General features: G+C 36.0%; 1 protein-coding gene across 9 annotated transcripts in view; it reads right to left on the bottom strand.

The window, feature by feature from the left end:
• The window catches only part of C2CD5 (C2 calcium dependent domain containing 5), a gene marked incomplete at its 5' end in the record, with an annotated part of 63,802 nt that overhangs the window by 5,738 nt on the left and 38,335 nt on the right, over nucleotides 1–19,729 (bottom strand). For 2 of the 9 annotated variants that reach the window (XM_027774433.1, XM_014590340.1), the window contains 8 exon segments: nucleotides 1,061–1,162; nucleotides 2,057–2,107; nucleotides 15,118–15,204; nucleotides 15,950–16,037; nucleotides 16,508–16,597; nucleotides 17,654–17,752; nucleotides 17,967–18,028; nucleotides 18,961–19,024. In XM_027774433.1, coding sequence (XP_027630234.1) covers nucleotides 1,061–1,162; nucleotides 2,057–2,107; nucleotides 15,118–15,204; nucleotides 15,950–16,037; nucleotides 16,508–16,597; nucleotides 17,654–17,752; nucleotides 17,967–18,028; nucleotides 18,961–19,024 — 643 coding nt within the window. 9 annotated transcript variants of the gene reach the window in all.

Genomic DNA, 19,729 nt, shown 5'->3' with positions numbered 1-19,729 from the left:
CATTCCTGCAAAAGAAAATGTTGATGCAGTGTAGCTACACACACAATGATTGGTTATGAAGTGAAGAAAAAGAAAAAGCACAGAGCATTAAAATTATCTGCTGTAGAAACAAATTATTACAAGAGAGTGTGAAAGTTGTTATATTTCCCAGTACAGTTTTTTCCATCTTTTTCAGACAACTTCATCATTGTCAACTTGTAGATAAACCTTATGTTAACTAAATGCAATTGATTCCTTTTCCAAACCTTATTGGTTGAATAAAGTCATTATTTAAAATACTTAACAAATGACCTTGGCCGTCTAAAAGTTGACTGCTTATGAACAAAAAGATAATAGTGGTCACTTATCAAATAACTGCTACAAGCCAGACATATAATCCTTACAACAACCCAGCAACATAGGTTATTATCATCCCCATGAGGAAACTGAGGTTCAGAGAAGTTAAATAACTTGCCCAAGGTCACAGAGCTAGTAAAATGGCTTCAATACTAGATCTGGTTGACTCCAAATTCTGTGTTCTGTCTTCTAAAACACATTTCCTTCTCTTTTAATATACTGTAAATTCTTTCATTCAAATATATTTTATCTCGGTATCTACCAAAACACATGGGGTGTAGGTAAAGAACATATTAAGTAGTGGTCCTGAGTCCAGCTGTAAGTTAAGTACTTTCTTTCCAGAAACACTTCATTCATTTAGCCCTCTGGATCCCATGCTTAGTAACTGACAGGTGCCATACACTAAATAGTACCTTAGGTCCTGGTAGAGTATATTTTCAATAAGAGAACTGGTCATTTCCTTCCATCTAAAAGGATCTAATATCTACTTAAGTACTTTAAAGAATATGATCACAAAAAGTAAAATTTTAAAACACAAAAATTCACAAATCTAAAGGCCCTGCACCAACTTTTCCTAAGTCATCATTAGAGTCTGCAGCTTTCACACTCCAATACATGATTGGTTGGCAATGTTATTACTGGGCAGTAAGGCCTAGCCTTCACCACTGGGAAATCAGGGATATGCTTCTCAGATCATCATAATGGGGTAGAAACATCCGCCTACTTGTCTTAATTGATCCGCGCCTTATGGTCTGAGCTTTCAGTTTAATGAGCTCTATCCAGCTGCTGCATCTGTCTGCAAAGGAACTGTAATCAACTGACGTTGCTGAAAACACAGACAGAAAACAAAAGAAAAAACAAAGAAAAAATATGGATGACGTCTCATACTCGTCATAACACTCCTTCTGATGATGTAATTTAACTGTAACTTAGAAAAAGAATGGTCCTTTTCAAGTCAGATAAGAGAGATAGTAAAGAGTCAAGCTGTAGCCACTGATTTGTCCAAAACCAAGTTCTCAATGAGCTGGCTGAGCATTTCTGGTGATGTCACAGTTGTGAGGTCTCTTAGGGTGAGACTAAGTGGTGGCTAACATGAATAGCCATGAGAGGACCACACACTGTGCTCTATTTCCCATTCTTTTCTATTTACAATAATTTAGTCATTTCTATTTTAGGACTTGAATTTACACTCCACATTTTGTAATTCCCTTCCCTATTTTTACCCTAAATTCAAAAATAAAACAAGAATTAAATGTTGAGATTATATGAAAGAAAAATTAAGATAAGTTGACTCATCTTTCATTATATTTTTCTAACAACAGTAACAGGAAAGTCAAAGGTTCATTTCTGTAAATATTCTGTTTTTGTGTCTGATTTTTGGCAACAAATCCCCTAATAATATGAGGTGGAAAGCAGGTATGAGTCTAACAAGTTCTAATTTTAAAAACAGTAAGTTGCACTACTGCGATGCAAAAATAAAAAAAAATTAAAAAACAGAAAACACATTAAAGAGTTAAAATTTATTTTTAGAAACTAGGAAACTATTAAAATGCTAAAAAAAATATTAGTTTAATTTAAAAATGCATTCTAACTGCAACAAAGCCTTATTTTAGTGTCCATTCCACTGTCCAGTGCATTTCTTAGATGTCTGTAATTGTATGCACCATCAAACTAGAATTTTACACCTTTGGTGACTATTCGCTTAATTAGACAAACTCACCTCTCTGTGCAGCTGGTATACCTGAGTTAGAACTTGCACTCTCCAGGTGTTCTAATAAGACAATATGAACAACATTAGCTTGGATGCTAAGTAAAGCCAGCATCTTTTTAGCTCTTTGTTAATACCGTCTATAAGCCAGAGAACAGGAGGGAATTTTTATGGCTTCATTATGAAATCAAACCACATAGAAATATTGAGGTTTAAAATGCAGTATCTACTGATACATGAGAACTAGCTCAGTTAATAAATACCATGCTAAGAAAAACTACTTGCTTACTAAACACAGGAGTTTCAGCAACTTTAAGGTCACCAGAAAATATAAATGCAGTAACAAATGTTAGTTGAATAAAAGCAGGCTGTGAGGAGACCGGGCAATGTGGTGGCAGGGATATCTAGAATGAAACAAGGAAGGAAAATGTTTGGGACTGGGTAGGGGGAGAACAGTAAGATTTAAAAATACACAGTAATCACCAAAGCTCCACAGATCAACACAAGCTGATTCCTGGCTAGAAACCAGCTTCTTCTTCATTCGAGGACTTTACTATCAGCTCCTGCTGTTGGTAACAATACTTTGTGGAACTAAAAAGTGACTGATCACAGAGGTAACTAGGATCACTCCCTTTCTAATAACCTCATGAAAGTAACATCCAGAATTGTTCCTGATACTATAGGTGTTTATTACAGATATTTAAGGTCTGAGCACATTTAAACCGTACTATAAAACAACTTCATTAATCTATTATTAATGTTTGTGCTCTTTCCACACTAGCACATTTGATGTTTTGTTTCAAAGAATTATACCACTGAAAGGAAACTTTTTAGAAATAACTCAACATCGAGCATAATTTGGCCAATGATTTTTTAAAATGATATACTAAGTAAGTATGTATTTTTATCTCTATTTAACATTTGATCTGTTGGCAACATTCTTGTTGTTTTTTGTTTTTGTTTTTGTTTCTAAGAGAGATTTTTGCTATAGGGTGCATGCACTTGCTGGAAAAACTGAGACACAGAAAGGGATAAATCACCCCTGGGGGAGTGGCCACACGGTACTCCCTTCTCCCTCATCCTCTTCTTGGGATTTTGGGCATGCACACACACACACACCCAGTGTGAGTTTCAAGCCACCAGGTCCAAGTTTTGAACCACTTTTGAATATGTGGGAGTCCAGCAACATAATCATTATGCCAACTACTGATCCTGGCAACATTCTTAAATTAATAAAAGTTAAATTTTACTTCTCAAAAAAACGGATTTGTGCAGAATGTTTCTGCGAAGTGGGTACAATAGAAGTATTGTCCCCAACTGTGGCACTTCCTGCCACTTTTATAAACCTAGTGACCACTAGCTAATACTGGGAGTGTACAGCGGCTGACATTCCTTTAACAATACAATAGTGTCCCTCATCTGCAGGGTAGACCTCAAGTGGATGCCAGAAACCTAGGATGGTATCAAACCCTATATATGCTGTACTCAGGCTTTATATTTTATCTGATGACTGAAAACGGCTACTGCAGCAAATACATCCTGGGTATGCTGGACAAAGGGATGACTCATTCTGCCCAGGGTGGAATGGAACTGTACAAGATTTCATCACTCTGCTCAGAGTGGTTTACAACTTAAAAGGTAGGAACTGTTTATTTCTGGAATTTTTGATCTAATGTCTTAGACTACAGTTCCCAGCAGCTAATTAAAACCAAGGAAAGTGAAATCACGGATAAGAGCAGATTACCGTGTAAAGAGAATAAAGAAAGAAATCACTAGGTGGGATACAAAAATGCCGGAACTGTATTGTGGACAGGCCCTGACCATCATGCCCATGGACAGGGAGAGTCCTCCCAATTCAGAATCTTTTTTTTTTTTCTTTTTTGAGAGGTTTTTGCTATAGGGTATGTGCGCTCGCCAGACAGACAGAGAGAGACAGAGAGACAGAAAGTGAAAAATCACCCCCCACGCCGCAATCCCTTCTCCTCCGTTCTCCTCTCGGGATCTTGGGCACGCACGCAAACGCGCCTGGCGTGAGTCTCAAGCCACCAGGTCCGGGACGCGAACCGCGGTCGACTATGTGGGAGTCCAGTGACATAGACATTACGCTAACTGCTGGTCCCCCAATTCAGAATCTTGAGGGACACTGGAAGTCCAGCGGATGGAACCTGTGGGAAACAGACTAGAATATCCAGCAGAGGCTGTGAGTTCGAGGGACAGATTAGCACAGAAACAGACTCAATGCGGAGACTGAGCCAGCACCTGGCCTACCTCAGGTTTACCTATTCCAGGAGGGTGCTAGGACTATCCTATATCTTGTGCAGTTGACTTGGTAGGTAGAGAATTATAGTAAATATAGTTGCATTAGGAATTCTGTGAATTCCTTTTTTTTAATGTGGAGGCAGACGGGATATCTAAAAAAACCTTGGCAGTCACTAAAATGAAATTATCTTCTATACCTCGTTATTATACAGGTAATAATGAATTTTCCAGAAAAAACTGGGAGTGATTTAATGGCAAATGTACACAAAAAGGGGTAAGATGTAGCATTTTTTTCCATCCCCAAGCTATTCCAAGTAGAAAAAAACAACTGCAAATATTTGTGTTCAAAAAAGGATGACTAGAATAACTTTGCAGAGAGAGACAATAAGTTGTCAGGAGTAGCTGCTTCTTGGGAAGGAAAATAAAGGGAGAAAGGAGCTTCATTTTGGACTGATTTTTGTAGTATTTCAATTTTTCACTATGTCCATCGATTAATTTTTTTTTTGGAGAGATTTTTGCTATAGGGCATGTACACTTGCCAGATATGGAGAGAAAGAAAGTGAAAAATCACCCCCCAGGGAGATGGCCATGCCACAATCTCTTCTCCTCCACTCTCCTCTCAGGATTTTGGACACGCATGTATGTGTGTCTGATGGGAGCTTTAAGCCACCACTGGACTCGAACTACAGTCAACTACGTGGAAGTCCAGCAACATAACCATTACACCATCTGCTGGTCCCAACTTTTCAGAATAAATTTTACAAAGGATGAGGAAATCAGGTGAAAGGGGAAGGGAAAATGTTTATGTTCTGCTCTTGAAGATAATGTATTTGATTAATATCAGAAAAAAAGCAGAGTTTTAAAGTTGGAAACGTCCTTTACGAATTATTTACTTTTGGGACCAGCAGTTGGCATAGTGGCTATGTCGCTGTACTCCCATGTAGTTGACCACGGCTCGAGTCCCGGACCCGGTGGCTTAAACTCACGCCAGGCACGCATGTGTGCATGCCCAAGATGGCCATCCCCCGCTTGGGGGGGGGTGATTTCTTGCTTTGTCTCTCTGCATTTCTGGCAAGTACATGCACCCTATAGCAAAAACCTCTCCCTGCCAAAAAAATTATATATATATATACGCATATGTGTGTGTGTGTGTGTGTGTGTGTGTGTGTGTGTATACCCTATAGCAAAAACTTCTCCCTGTCAAAAAAATTATATACAAGCAGCCAGGTCTAGACTTGACCTGCCATTGGCCATATGGGAGTTCAGCACTTAACCACCGCACCACCTGCTGGTCCCATGTTGGAGACATTCTTAAGAGACAAAACGTGGGACCAGCAGTTAGCTAATGGCTATGTCACTGGACTCCCATGTAGTCGACCACGGTACGAGTCCAGGTTTAGATTCTTAATAGTGGTAGTTGTATTATAAAGGTATGCATTTCTCCAAGTTTATCCAAATTTGTACCTTAAATATGTGCAATTTTTGGATACATTTTAGACCCAATGAAGCTTTTAAAAAGGGAACAAATATGTTTTGTTCTTTATCTTTATTTTGGACATCTTTTGATAAGAATGTGATTGTCATGTGACAACTCAATAAACAATTTGTGACAAAATATAAAATTAAAACTTCTAAATTCTTTTTTTTTAAAGGTTTTTCACTATATGGCACGTGCGCTCGCCAGACAGACAGAGAGAGAAAGAGAGACAGAAAGCGAGAAATCACCCCCCAGGGAGGATGGCCACGCCTCAATCCCTTCTCTTCCATTCTCCTCTCGGGATCTTGGGCACGCACGCACACGCGCCCGGGGTCCCTGTGTTCTTGATTACAGTTTAGCTCTCCAGCTCATAGGCTTTTCCAAAAAGAAGGTCCTGCAGATATGCTAGTATGGCTTACTGACAAACTAGTAATTCTTGTTAAAAAAGAAATAAAGAGAAGAACAGGCATCTTTAGGTCAATACACACACACACACAAAGACAAAAGATATCATTATCCAAGTGTAAAAATCTCATTAAAAGTCTTTCGGGCTTTGGTGAGGAGCTAATGCTCAGCTGTGAGCCATTGGTGTATCTTTGAAGAAGAGTCTGAAAAGAATGTTCCTTAGGCTAGATCTCCAATCTATTAATATTTGCAAAGAAAGTTACAATCAAGCCACATACCAGTGTACTTCTTTGTATGAGTTCCTTTCCCTTCCCATTTAATATGAGAAAATGATTATTTTTTAAGGTCCCCATTAATGATAGCCCTGTTATCCCCAAATAACTGGCTGTAGAAACTTACAGCGAATAGGACATTCAGTTTTATTCTTCTGTGTTCTCTAGGAAGATGTAACAAGCCCAGTGTTTAGTGGAAGGGGGAGGAAAACCAACCCATATTAAACACACTGAGTGGAGGGACCAGCAGTTGGCATAATGGCTATGTCACTGGACTCCCATGTAGTCGATTGTGGTTCAAGTCCCAGACCCGGTGGCTTAAACTCACGCTGGGCGTGGTGTGTGCGGGCCCAAGATCTTGAGAAGAGAATGGAGGAGAAGGGATTGCAGTGTGGCCATCCCTCCTGGGGGTGATTTCTTGCTTTCTGTATCTCTGTCTGTCTCTGTCTGGCGAGCGCACGCGGCCTATAGCAAAAACCTCTCCAAAAACAAAACAAAACAAAAACACTGAGTGGAAATAAGCACATTGATAACAAAAGGTGGAAAATGTGGCCAGGATTCTTTCTTTCTCAATTACACAGTCCCTAATGCTTCCAAAGTTAGAGACTTTTCCATTCTCCTAATTTGTCATAACAAATGACAAAGATGTTGCTTAGGTATAAGAGAGTGCTGCACTAATTCTTCTATCCCTTCATTTCATTTCTTAAGAACTTACAAATCATCTCTTCTCTGAAAAATTAAAAAATATTTGAGATAATCTTATCCAAACATCTTAAGAAGATTACTAAAATTGAAAAATTTCCTGCAAGTTCTGAAAAGATTCTCTGGCAGATTAAATATATGCAATCTTGGAATCTTTAACATTCATGCTTCATTTTCCTATGTAATCAATCTTAGCTTTAAGTTATTACGATAAGGGGCCAGCAGGTAGCAAGATGATTGAGGTGCTGGACTCCCACATGGTGACCATAATTGGAGTCTTAGACAAGGCAACTTGATTTCTCCCTCTCTCTCTTTCTCTCTCTCTCTGGTGAACAGATGTGCCCTATAGCAAATTAAAAATAATAACAATTATTTTTAAAAAGGTTATTATGAAAAAATTGAATTTTATGTTACTTTAGGCATTTCCTTCCATTGGTAAGGCATTGATTAGCTATGTCTTATAACTACATGGCTTACTGACTGAGATACATGATGTATCTAACCCTGAGATAACTCTTATCCATATGATATTCAAACACTGACTGATAAAGAAACTGCCATATCATAGCTACAAGTTATTACAGCAAAGATAGAAATAGTTTTAATTTGTATAGGACACAAAGGAAAAAATTCAGCCTTCAACTGCAATACAAAGGTAATACATACATATAACAAACAAAAAAAAAAACTTTATTTGGGTCTTTTAAATTTTCAACTAAAGATATACAACATCCCAAAACACTTGACTTTATTTTTCAATATAAAGTCTTTGTTTAATTCCCACTTTTGTTTCTGGGTATCCTTTTCTTCTCTTATTCTTTATGTTCTCTCTTCATATAATCACCAAGGGGCCAGCAGGTGGTATAGTGGTTAAGTCACTGGACTCCCACTTGGCCGACTGCAGTTTGAGTCCAGACTGGAGGCTTGACAAATCACACCCAGCACATAGGTGTGCATGCCCCAAATCCCAAGAGAATAGAGAAGTGATTGTGGTCTGGTCACCCCCCAAAACAGTTGTTTCTCACTTTACCTCTCAGTGTCTCTCTGTATCTCTCTCTGGCACACACATTGCACTCTATGGCAAAAACCTTAAAAAATTAATAATAATCCCTGTTTTCTATCAGTAAGCCAATTCATTTTTTCTTTGCTTTTTAATCCCTCTTCTTCCAACTCTGGATTCTCCTGTCCTCAAGCTGCCCTCAAGCTAGAGTGGTAAAGATTCCTTATCTCTACTTTTCCATCAATTCTCTTTATTTCCTTCCTTCTCATTTCTTGGATAAGTTTTTTACACATTTTCTTCTCTTTACTTTCTATTTTCCTCATTTTCCTCCCCCCAGGATCTCTTACCTTTAGGGACCTGCCATTGATTGTTTTGAGCATCCAATAATATGGAGAACTTTAGTATTTTATTATTATTATTATTGTTACTACCATTTGTCATAGTGATAAAAATACATTTAAAAAAATAGAAACAACAGAGTTGGCTCTGTAGCAGAGGCTAAGACCTGTGGATACAGAACCAGATTCAAAATGGCCAACTGTGGTTCAAATCCCTTCTCCTTCTCTGGTGGCCTGAAAAACATACTGGACATGTGTGCGTGCATACCCAGAACCCTGACAGGAAAATAAATAGAGGAAAAAAGATTGTGGCATGATCATGCTCCATTGGGGGGTACTTTCCCTCTCTCTCTCTCTTTCTCTTTCTCTCTCTCTCTCTCTCTCAAGTACACACACCCTCTAGCAATGAAAAACATAGAAACAAAAGACATGCAAAAGATTGCTAATCTACAGAGATATTTTCAGTTAGTATAGAGAATTATATACAGTAATTATATATAGTTGTAAGAATTCGGAACCATTAGTTGACATGACAAAATGTAAGTTAATTGTTGTTTTTGGAGATTCATATTTCTAATTGGTATTTTAAAATAGTGTAGTTAAGTCATTAAATAGAGAAAATTAACTACTTTTTAAAATAAAATTTGTTTCAATGGAATGAAAAAGCAACTCTCATAGCCTATAATAAAAGATTAAAAAACCAAAACCAAAAAACTCCTGATATGGATTCCTAATTATGGAGTACAATGTATTATGGGTAGAAGTCAATTTGTTTTTTATAGTGAAATTCAGATTTTAACCTATGTTTGCCACGTTAGTCAGTAGCTAAGGTAATAACCAGTGCTCCTGCCAGCCTATAGCTTATGCCATTAAATACTAGATCACTCAACATAAAACAAAATGAAAGCAGAACAAAGAGGCTATCATTTTTTTTCTTCTCTATAGCTTCATTAGACAGTATATAAAAACTGATATTGATTTAACTAGAGTTTAGAGGTTTAAACTATCTGTATTTTAATGAAAATTATAGATTATACTTTAAAATATTTGAAATATATTTAAAGTGGTATATGATTCACATATTTTTCTCATCTAAATTCTCAAGTCCTATAATATTATTAATACCTCAAGATTTAGGTCTTTAGATATTTATCTAAAGTAATATGCTAACCTCTTATAAAAATTACATGCATAGCTTTTGTGACACCAATTTCAAACTATGAGACAAAAAACTTCTTTTATCTTTTTATCTATCTATCTATCTATTACCCAGGATTACCCTCACCTAAATTACCCATTTCTACTATATTTGTTCTCTGTTTTTGTATACATATAATTTTAAAAGTATCTTGAAAACCATTTCACAAAAGAACTGAGGGGTAGATATTGATAATGAGAATAAAATTATAAAAGTGGTATGAAAAAGTGCTATAAGCCATCTTGTTTCTTGTAACAATCTCATATAAAACTATTTTTGTTAATACTGCATCATCTATGTTCCTCATAATATTAATCAAATAACTGTGATGACTTTATATAATAATGTTCTTTTAGAATTTATTTAAGCTCAGCACCTTTAAGTATTTCGAATCAGAAAAATCGAGATAACTAGCAAGGTAACACCACATCAACCATAAGTTTGACATGCACATCAAACTATTGTGTTACCTTGAAAAACAAAACCAAATATAATAAACAATGGAAGGAAAAAGTTGAACATGGATGGACAATTCAGGCCCAGGCTTACTCTACACAGTAACTTAGGACACACATAATTGGAGCATCATTTCTTCACATCACATTCACCCATTTTCAGTAACACAAAGAGATAATGAAAGGTTTATCTACAAGTGAAAAGATGGAAGTATCAATAAACACTATGTTCAGATCTTGAAACTGTCAACGTAAAAAGAAATGAAAAATTTAACAAGTCATCCTATCTGTGATAATGACATGAAATATAAAGTATAATTCAAACTTTCCATAAGACAAAAGGAAAAAACCATCAGCTTAGCTAACCAACTTAACAAAACTATAAAAGTTATATACATTTATGTGTCAGTATGAGTTAACTTTTAAGGCTTTTATGTTTGCATTAAGATGAGTCTTTTGAGCATTTATTCCTAACACTCTTGAACTTTCTCTTTCCTGCCTGTTTCCTCAAAATTGCTATGTGTAACTTTTCCCATACATTTTCTCAATCCAAAGCCTGTGGTCGCATTATAACATGCAATTACTCCACTTAAGCTATAAGATTTTTCAAAATCTATCTTTCCCTGAAATTATCAGAAATACTTTGAGACAACTTTTAAAAATACGCTTAGCTCATGTCCTCTTGAGAAAACTTGAGGAAGATGATAAATAAGCATGCATCATAAACCTGCAATTTATAAAACTACAAAACTATATACAAAAAGGTATAGATACACTTTAAAGTGTTTTCTGGTGATTTTAAAGTGTTAATATTCAAGAAAAGCACATAAGTTTTTCAATGAAGCATTGTGTGTAAAAAAGTTTTAGTATTAGATGTGATAATAATGGTAATTATGATGATGACAATGATAAAGATGACATGATCAGGATTCAGTGGTTTTCAAACCTTTTAAAACCCTTTCTTCAAATAAAATCATATATAGAAGACTGAAACAGAAAAGCACAGACTAGAAGTTGCTCCGGTTCACATATAGGGGAAGCTCATACTTCTATCCTCTCACTCTTCACCCTCCTCTGCTTCCCTGTCCTTGGCTTATGTAAGGTCATGAGACGAATGAAAATTCCTACGGCTTAGAGAAGCAGTGTTTAAAAGTTACTGCTTTCATTGATTAGAAGATACTGGGAGACATTTAATTTAACTTAATGACAGAAGCTCAGTGTGACCTTGGGCACTAATTTAGCTTCTGACTTACGTTTTTAATAATATGAATATATTAATAATAGAAGAACCAAAAACTACAGGAATCACAGAATTTTAAAGCCCAGAGAGAACCTTAACCTTTTTACATTTTTCACAGCTGAGAAACTGAAACTTAGTGAGGTTAAATAACTGGCCCGAGTTCTAACAGGTTATCTGTTGCTTTTTCACTCCACCTTACGGCCCCTCTCCAGGTTCCCTAAAATGAGTTGCAAATATTTTAGGTACTGTTCAAATATGACTTTGTTTTTGTTGAGCAGGCTATTGGAGGCTTTTTGCCCCCATTGCAAAGTAAAGACAAATAAAATGATATCTAAAAGTGATTTGGAACTAACCCTACATAAATACAAGTTTTTATGTAAAGGAGGAGTTTAAAATAAACAAAACACTTGCTGTCCAGTGAGTTCAAGGAAGATTCCCAACAGTTCTGCTTTCTGTTATGGAAGCTATATTTGATTAATTAATCTGAACTCAAATTATCTTTCATTTTCTTTCTCTAGTCTTTCAAGGAAGTTGAGCTATCCTAAAATTATGGAATTAGAATTTCCGGTAATGACAAGGAAAGATCAGTTACCATGAAACTGACAGAAAGTTCAGATTCTGAAAATAGCTTTTCTTCTCATCTTCACAATATGAACAAGATCTATCTATCTTCACAGACAGGTCTTGTACTGACTAACTAAGAATTCTCTTGAAATACAGTCATGTGCTACATAGTGACATTTTAGTCAACAATGGACCACCTATACCACAGCGATCCCAAACATTACAATGGAGCTGAAAACTTTCTACCATGTAGTGATGCTGTAGCCTTCTCAACATCACAGAGCAATGCATTATTCATGTGTGTGTGGTGACGATGGTGTGAACAAACCTACTGCTCTGCCAGCACATACAATAAGGTAGAGTGTATGACAATTAATGACAATAAACGACTATGCTTACTGGTTTTTCTTTACTATACTCTTTACTGTTATTTTAGCGTATACTCCTTCTACCTGTGGAAAAGAAAGCTTGATTGTAAAGCAGTAGTCCATGTCACCCTGGCAGCAGCCACATACACCTTGTGTGCAGCATCTTCTAACTGTATCATTCTCTCTCGTGCTTGACCAATTTCATGTCCTTTGGTTCATCAGGGCCCTTCCAGTGGGATAAGATATGGAAATGAAGACAGTTCTGAAATGATAATCCTGACTCTGTGTGCACCTGGGCTAACGTGTGCTTTGTGTGCTTTGTGTCTTAGTTTAACAAAAAGTTTTAAAAGAAAAAACAAAGGCAGAAAATTTTAATAGCAGAAAAATGCTTATAATAAAGCTATCAAAAATGAAAATATTTGGGAACCAGCAGTTAGCGTAATGGCTATGTGGCTGGACTCCCACGTAGTCGACCGCGGTTCGTGTCCCGGACCCTGTGGCTTAAAACTCACGCCGGGTGCGTGTGCGTGCATGCCCAAGATCCCGAGAGGAGAATGGAGGAGAAGGGATTGCGGCGTGACCATCCCCCCTGGGGGGTGATTTCTCGCTTTCTGTCTCTATGTCTCTCTCTGTCTGTCTGGCGAGCGCACGCGCCCTACAGTGAAAAATCTCTCCCAAAAAAAGAAAATATTTGGGGCTGACAGGTGGCGGGATGGTTAAGGGCGCCGGACTCCCATATGGTTGACTGCAGTTCAAGTTCTGGACCTGGTGGCTTGCTTTCTCATTTTCCCTCTCTCTCTCACTCTGTCCTTTTCTGGTCAAGTGAAAATAAATAAATAATAACATTAAATAAAATAATTCTAAAAAAATATAAAAAGAAAATATCTAGTATGTTTGTACCATATGTTTGTGTTTTATGCTAAATGTTATTATAAAAAGATCAAAAAATTGAAAGTAATTTAAGGGGCCAGCAGGTGTCATGGTGGTTAAGGCACTAGACTCCCAGTGGTTCAAGTCCCAGACCTAGTGGCTTGTTTTCTCATCCCCTTCCCCCTCCCATCTCTCTCTGGTAAGCACATATGCCCTATAGCAAACTTAAAAAAGAATAATAATTAATAAAATGAATATAAATACTTCAGTTAAAAGTAATTTAAAAGTTCAGAAAGTTCAAAAGTTACAGTAAAGTACCAGCATATGGCATAATGGTTACATCACTGGACTCTCACATAGTTGACTATAGTTCAAATCTCAGACTCAGCAGCTTAAAACTCATGCCAGGCACGTGTGTGTGCATGCCCAAAATCCCAAGAGGAGAATGGAGGAAAAGGGATTGTGGCAGGGCCATCCCTTATAAGGGGGTGATTTCTCACTTTCTGTCTCTATCTCTGTCTCTCTGGAGAACACACATGCCCTATAGCAAAAATCTCTCTTAAAAAAAAGTTATAATACATTATTATTAAAGAAAAACATTTTTATAATGCAGTGTGGTGTAGTATACAGAGAGTGCTTGGCATGTGTGCAGTAGTATACGTAAAGTCCTAGGCCTTTATGTTTACTCATCACTCGCTCACTGACTCACCCAGAACAACTTCCAGTCCTGTAAGCTCCATTTATAAGTAAGTGTCCTATACAGGCATATCCATTTTTATTTTTTTATACTGTATTTCTACTGCAGTTGTACTATGTTAAGATAGGTTTATATACACAAATACCACTCTGTTAACAATTGTCTACCGAATTCATTACAGTAACATGCTGTGGTTTGTAGTTTTGGAGTATATAGCCTAGATGTTCAATAGGCCATACCATCTAGGGCTGTGTAAGTACTCTATAATCTTCACACATTGATGACACTGCCAAACAATGCATTTCTTAGAATGTATTCCTATAGATAAGCAACACATGACTGTATATGCAATGTGAATATATATAAAACTATTCTGTATTACACATAATCTGCTCTCTGATAAAATAATTAACAAGTTGGAATCTTGAAATAATTAAACTTGTACTATAAAATATAAAAATTAGAAAAGATGATTTGATGTTAAATAAAAAGTGCATCATTTCTCAGGAGAAAAAAATTTAGCAAAAAACATGAACTACATTTATCATAAATGTAATGCTACAAAATAAGGCATAGTCATTTTGAAATTTTTTTTTAAATAATAAAAATTTCAGTGAAATCAGAAGGGAACTAGGAATTAAAACACACACACACACACACACACACACACACACAGATCAAAACAGATTTACCACTATTAGGGGCAATCGTAAGTCACAATGAACGTAAGTAACAGCGTTCTTCAAAATAGCCAAGGCACCAAAACCAGGAAGTTCATCCCTTTCTCACTGAGACTACCCCACCCAAAACCTCACCATATTATCTTCAGAATAAAACAGGCATTCTTGTCCAAAATATCAAAAAAATTTTAAAGGTTTGACTGCTGCTAAAAAATAAACTTACCAAATATAAACCCCAAACACTCTATGTATAAACAGCTAAGATGGGAAATCCAAATCTTTGAAAATAAAACTTCAGTATATTTGAGGTATGAAAATGAAGTTTCATATGAAAAAAGCACCTTCATAATTTATGATGAAATTACTTAAGAAATTAAAGTAAGAGGAACATATTACTTTCTCTCCTTTATGAATATGAAGAAACATACAACAAAGGAATGAAAGATAAATCTTCACCTCAAGGTAAAGTATGATTCCCTATAATGAAGAAGCAAGTGAAATTAACTAGTAACTCGGATATGTGTTTGCATTTCCCTTATTTAACCAACCTTTAGCTGGTGGAAAGGGATGAGAAGAAAGAGAATCTGAACAGAGCTCCAGTGGAAACTGCAGAAGTTCTTCATTATCTGTAGAGGCTTAAGAAGCAAGAAAAACATATAATTTAGTAACAATAATAATTTGTTTAAATTAAGAATCTGTGATTACATCCTACCTGTGCAAACACACACACACACACACACACACATCCCACACACACACATTTCTTCTCACCCTGACTCCCTCCACTTCAATTTATTCTGGTTATTTTCTCCTTGGTTTTTCTCATGGAGACCTTTATCTGCAGGATGCTGAGAATGGTACTCCCTACTCTGATAGGACTTCTCATGAGATTTTAAGATTAATTCCCGTAAATCACTTAGCACACTACCTTGCAAATGTAAGCGCTCAATAATTACCATTATTCTAAACTTTGTACCTTTGTCAATGATATTTAAACCAGTTACTATCTATTATCTTCAAATAATCCCTAAATTAATGCAGAATTAAAATGTGATAATCCAGGTCTATCTATTAAACTGCAGCATTCCCGATGTAAATACTGTTAGGTCATCCAGAAAGTCATAATGTGTTTTTCTATATTATTCTAGGCAAAAATAGTTATGTCTGAAAAATATCTAAGTCAGCAATAGTCACATCTGAAAAACAGCTAAATCAGCAATATGCTTATCTACATTTACCTTGATAAAGATAAACAGAAAACATGACTGATATATCTTTAAGAAACAAATCATTTTTGTAATATACCTGTCCTGCATATTTTACCACTGAATTATAATGAACACAAACATGAACTGTACTTCCCAGCCATCCAAGGTTTACCTCTTTGCAGTGACTTCTCAACCTGTGCTTTCGTGGTCTGTAAAGCCTGATTTTTGTCAAAAGTTATTGCAACTGCAGTAACTGTAACCTAAAAAAATAGAAAAAAATGTGATTAGCAAAGTAATCCTTGTCAGAAGTAAGTTTCTTACAAATCTTTTTCAGTACCATGGAACTGGCTAAATTGCCTTTCCTGATTAAGGCCCTCAACTTACATAGGGACATATAGACAAACTGAGATATACAGGTACAGATAAAACCCATCATGTATAGCTAAACCTAAATACTCCCAGAGAGACACAACCATCATCTCTAACAGACGGGACCCAGTGGAATCTCACATGCTGAATACACATCCTATTGTACATATGCTAAAGCTTACGTGTGGTTTCATCTGCACATAACTAGACTTCAGCACGCACAGGCCTGCTTCATATCAACATATGATTTAAAATATTTTCAGGTAGAAGAGTGTACTTTAATTATGACAAAACTATAATATTAAAACAGGTCAGATAAATGCTAAAAACTTCCTTTAATAATAGAATGAACCTTAATTACCTGTATTAGTTCATCTTCAGGCAGAGACACTGTGAAATTTACATGGCAAAGACAGCAAGGGATCATAGATCGTAGTTTAAAATATAGGCTCTATATAATAGAAAATATTAGTAATGTCACTTTTTTTAATTACAAATTAAAAATTTACAAATTTACAAATTAGTAAAGACTGATTTTCTTAGTGTACGTTACATTATGGCAAATAGAGTTAAAAAGATGAAAACAAAACCACTCCATTTCTTTTTCATCTATTCTTAAACTAAGGATACATTTTACTCTTTTGGGATCAGCAGATGGTGTAATGATTGGGTCTCTGCACTCCTACATAGTTGACCGTGGTTCAAGTCACAGACCCAGTGGCTTAAAACACACCAGGCATGTGTGCATTCATGCCCAAAATTCTGAGAGGAGAGTGGAGGAGAAAGGATTGTGGTGTGGCCATCTCCCCAGGGGTTGATTTCTCACTTTCTGTCTCTCTGTCTGTCTCTCCAGTGAGTGCATGTGCCCTATAGCAAAAATCTCTCTCTCAAAAAAGATGTATTTTACTCTTTATACAGGTATTAAGATTCTAACTTTAAAAATATAGCAAAAATCTCTCTCTCAAAAAAGATATATTTCACTCTTTATACAGTTATTAAGATTCTAACTTTAAAATTTTTTTTGTAGATTTGCTTTAGGGCATGTGCACTCACAAGGAAGAGAGAGAAAGAAAAGAGAGAGAGAGAGAGTGTGAGTGAGAGAAAGAGTAAGAAAGCAAGCCGACAAGTCCAGGACTCAAACTGCAGTCGGCCATGTGGGAATCCAACACCCTAACCCCCAAGCCACCTCCTGGCTCTGGCATTAAAGTTTAATCACATTCATAAGTCATAACAAAATAATATAAGATACAGGATTTTTAAATGTATATATGCACACTACATTTTTATGAAATTTAAAGCTGTTAACTAACTTAAACTATTTCTTGTATAGAAAGATAATTTTAAGTGGAAGAGGATCTTAGCTAATGTGACAGTGCCAAGACTGATAGGTAACTAAAATAATTTAGCAGAAAACTAGGTACGGTTTTACAGGCTATATAGATACCTTTCTTTTTTAATTTCATGATCCTTAAGGGCTCTCAATAAAACTAAGCCAGAAGATTCCTACCTTGAGCAAATTTTCACAGAGATCATTGAAGTTCTTATTGAGAGCTTGATTAGTCAGGTTAAGGCTGCTTAATCTGATTACTCTTACTGATGTGAACATCTAAACGCAAAGAGACAAGCAACACATCCTTTTATTATTTTTAACTAAATACTGGAACAGTTTATAAAACTGCCAAATAATGGACAATAACTACTGTGAAATGAAAAAGAATAGCATGTAACTACAACCGGTCAGAAGGAAACCGATATTAGATAAATATGTTACTAAAATAACATATGGAGTATGTGCTTTAATGTAAGAACAAAAGGCTTACCTGTATCTCAGATGTCCAATTATTTATACCAGGCATAATTTCTGTATTGCAGCTATAAAAGCCTGTCAAAATAAATTAAAGCATAGGATTATATTTCATTGATTCTTCTGTTAAAGAGTAACATTCTTCAATTACTAAATTATTATTATATATAAACTTCTAACTAAAATCTTACATTTTAATTTTCTTGTTGTAAATTTTTTTCCAGACAGAAAGACAGACTGGTGGAGGGGGTGAGGAAGTACCCTCCATGGGGAATAGTCATGATGCAATTTCTTCTCCATTTCTGTCCTTCCAGGATTTTGGACACACATGCACACGTAACTAACATGCTTCTAAAGCCACTGTGTCCAGGATTCAAACCACACAGTCCGCCATGTGAGAATCAGCTGCCTTAAGCACCATGCCATGGGCTAGGCCTGATTTTTTTTTTTCCCCTAAAATTCTATCCCCTCAGAAGACTTTCAGCCATGCTAATAAATTATCATAGTTTTGTTTTTGTTTGTTTCTCATGTGTAAACCTAAGGGATTAAATATCTGATCCATTAGGGGTCAGCAGGCAGCATGGTGGCTAAGGCACTTGATTCCCACATGGACAACCCTGGTTCAAGTTGCAGACTCAGAGGCTTGAAAATCACACCAGGCCTGAGTGTGCATGTGTGCCCAAAATTCCAAGAGGAGAAGGGAAGAGAAGGGATTGCATCATGGCCATTCTCCCAGAGGGGGCAGGGTAATTTCTCACTTTCCCTCTTTCTGTTTCTGGCAAGCACATGTGCCCTATGGCAAAAACCTAAGGAAAAATAAAATCAGTTCCACCTAAGTTCTAACATAAATATTTTTAAATTATTTATTTTCAGCCTTGAGACAGCAGGCACATGACAGAATATGACACTGTGATAAAGCCTTTAAAATAAAGCTAGTGCTGTAACAATTATGAACTAAAATACTGATATGTAAAACTAGTTTCATCTGAAAGGTAATTTTTTTCGCTCACCTGAAGGAGGAGGAACATCAGTAAGTAGAGAATGTACATCTTCCATGGCATCTGTGTCATCGATCTGAAAAGAAAAGTATTAACACTAGTAGTAAATGTATAATTATTTCACTTTTTAAAACTGTTTTTACTATATATGAAATAGAAAATCTAAGAGTCAAAAAAGAAGAGTCATCTTCCACTGAGTTAAAATGTCTAACATGAAAAAAAATTCTAGTATCAGAAAATTTTTTCACAGTAATAATTACAAATATTTCTAAGTGAAATTTAAAGCTATTAGTAATGTCACTTTTTTAAATTTACAAATTAGTAAAGGCTGATTTTCTTAATGTACGTTATATTATGGCAAATAGAGTTAAAAAGATGAAATGGCTTTTTTTAAAAACTTAATTTTTCTCAAAGCTTTATGATAGTATGTTTCAAAAGACTTATGAAGATGCCATAGACCATCCTTATATCAATTTGTTTAAACTCATAAAGTGTAATTTAAAAAAATCTTTTGACTAAATACAGAACTGCTTACAATGGAATTAGGTAGGGAAAATTTAAAGGTATAGCAAAAACAAGTAAGTCTAAAGTTTATTTTTCCTCTAGCATAATATTCCAGTATTAATAACGAATACTGAAAATGCCCAGTGAGAACATATACAGGCATTTATCTGTACAACAGGTGTCTAAGTCCTCACTCATAGGCCTCCGAGCATCCCTCATATCACCTTCGAGACATTAAGACCCTCTTCCTCTTTTTCACCTTAGCTACCTACAGTTG

Source organism: Tupaia chinensis, unplaced genomic scaffold (assembly GCF_000334495.1).
Source record: "Tupaia chinensis unplaced genomic scaffold, TupChi_1.0 Scaffold000434_1, whole genome shotgun sequence".
Classification (NCBI taxonomy): domain Eukaryota; kingdom Metazoa; phylum Chordata; class Mammalia; order Scandentia; family Tupaiidae; genus Tupaia; species Tupaia belangeri.
The sequence above is the reverse complement of the archived record's forward strand: the minus strand, read 5'-3'. Positions and strand labels throughout refer to the sequence as shown.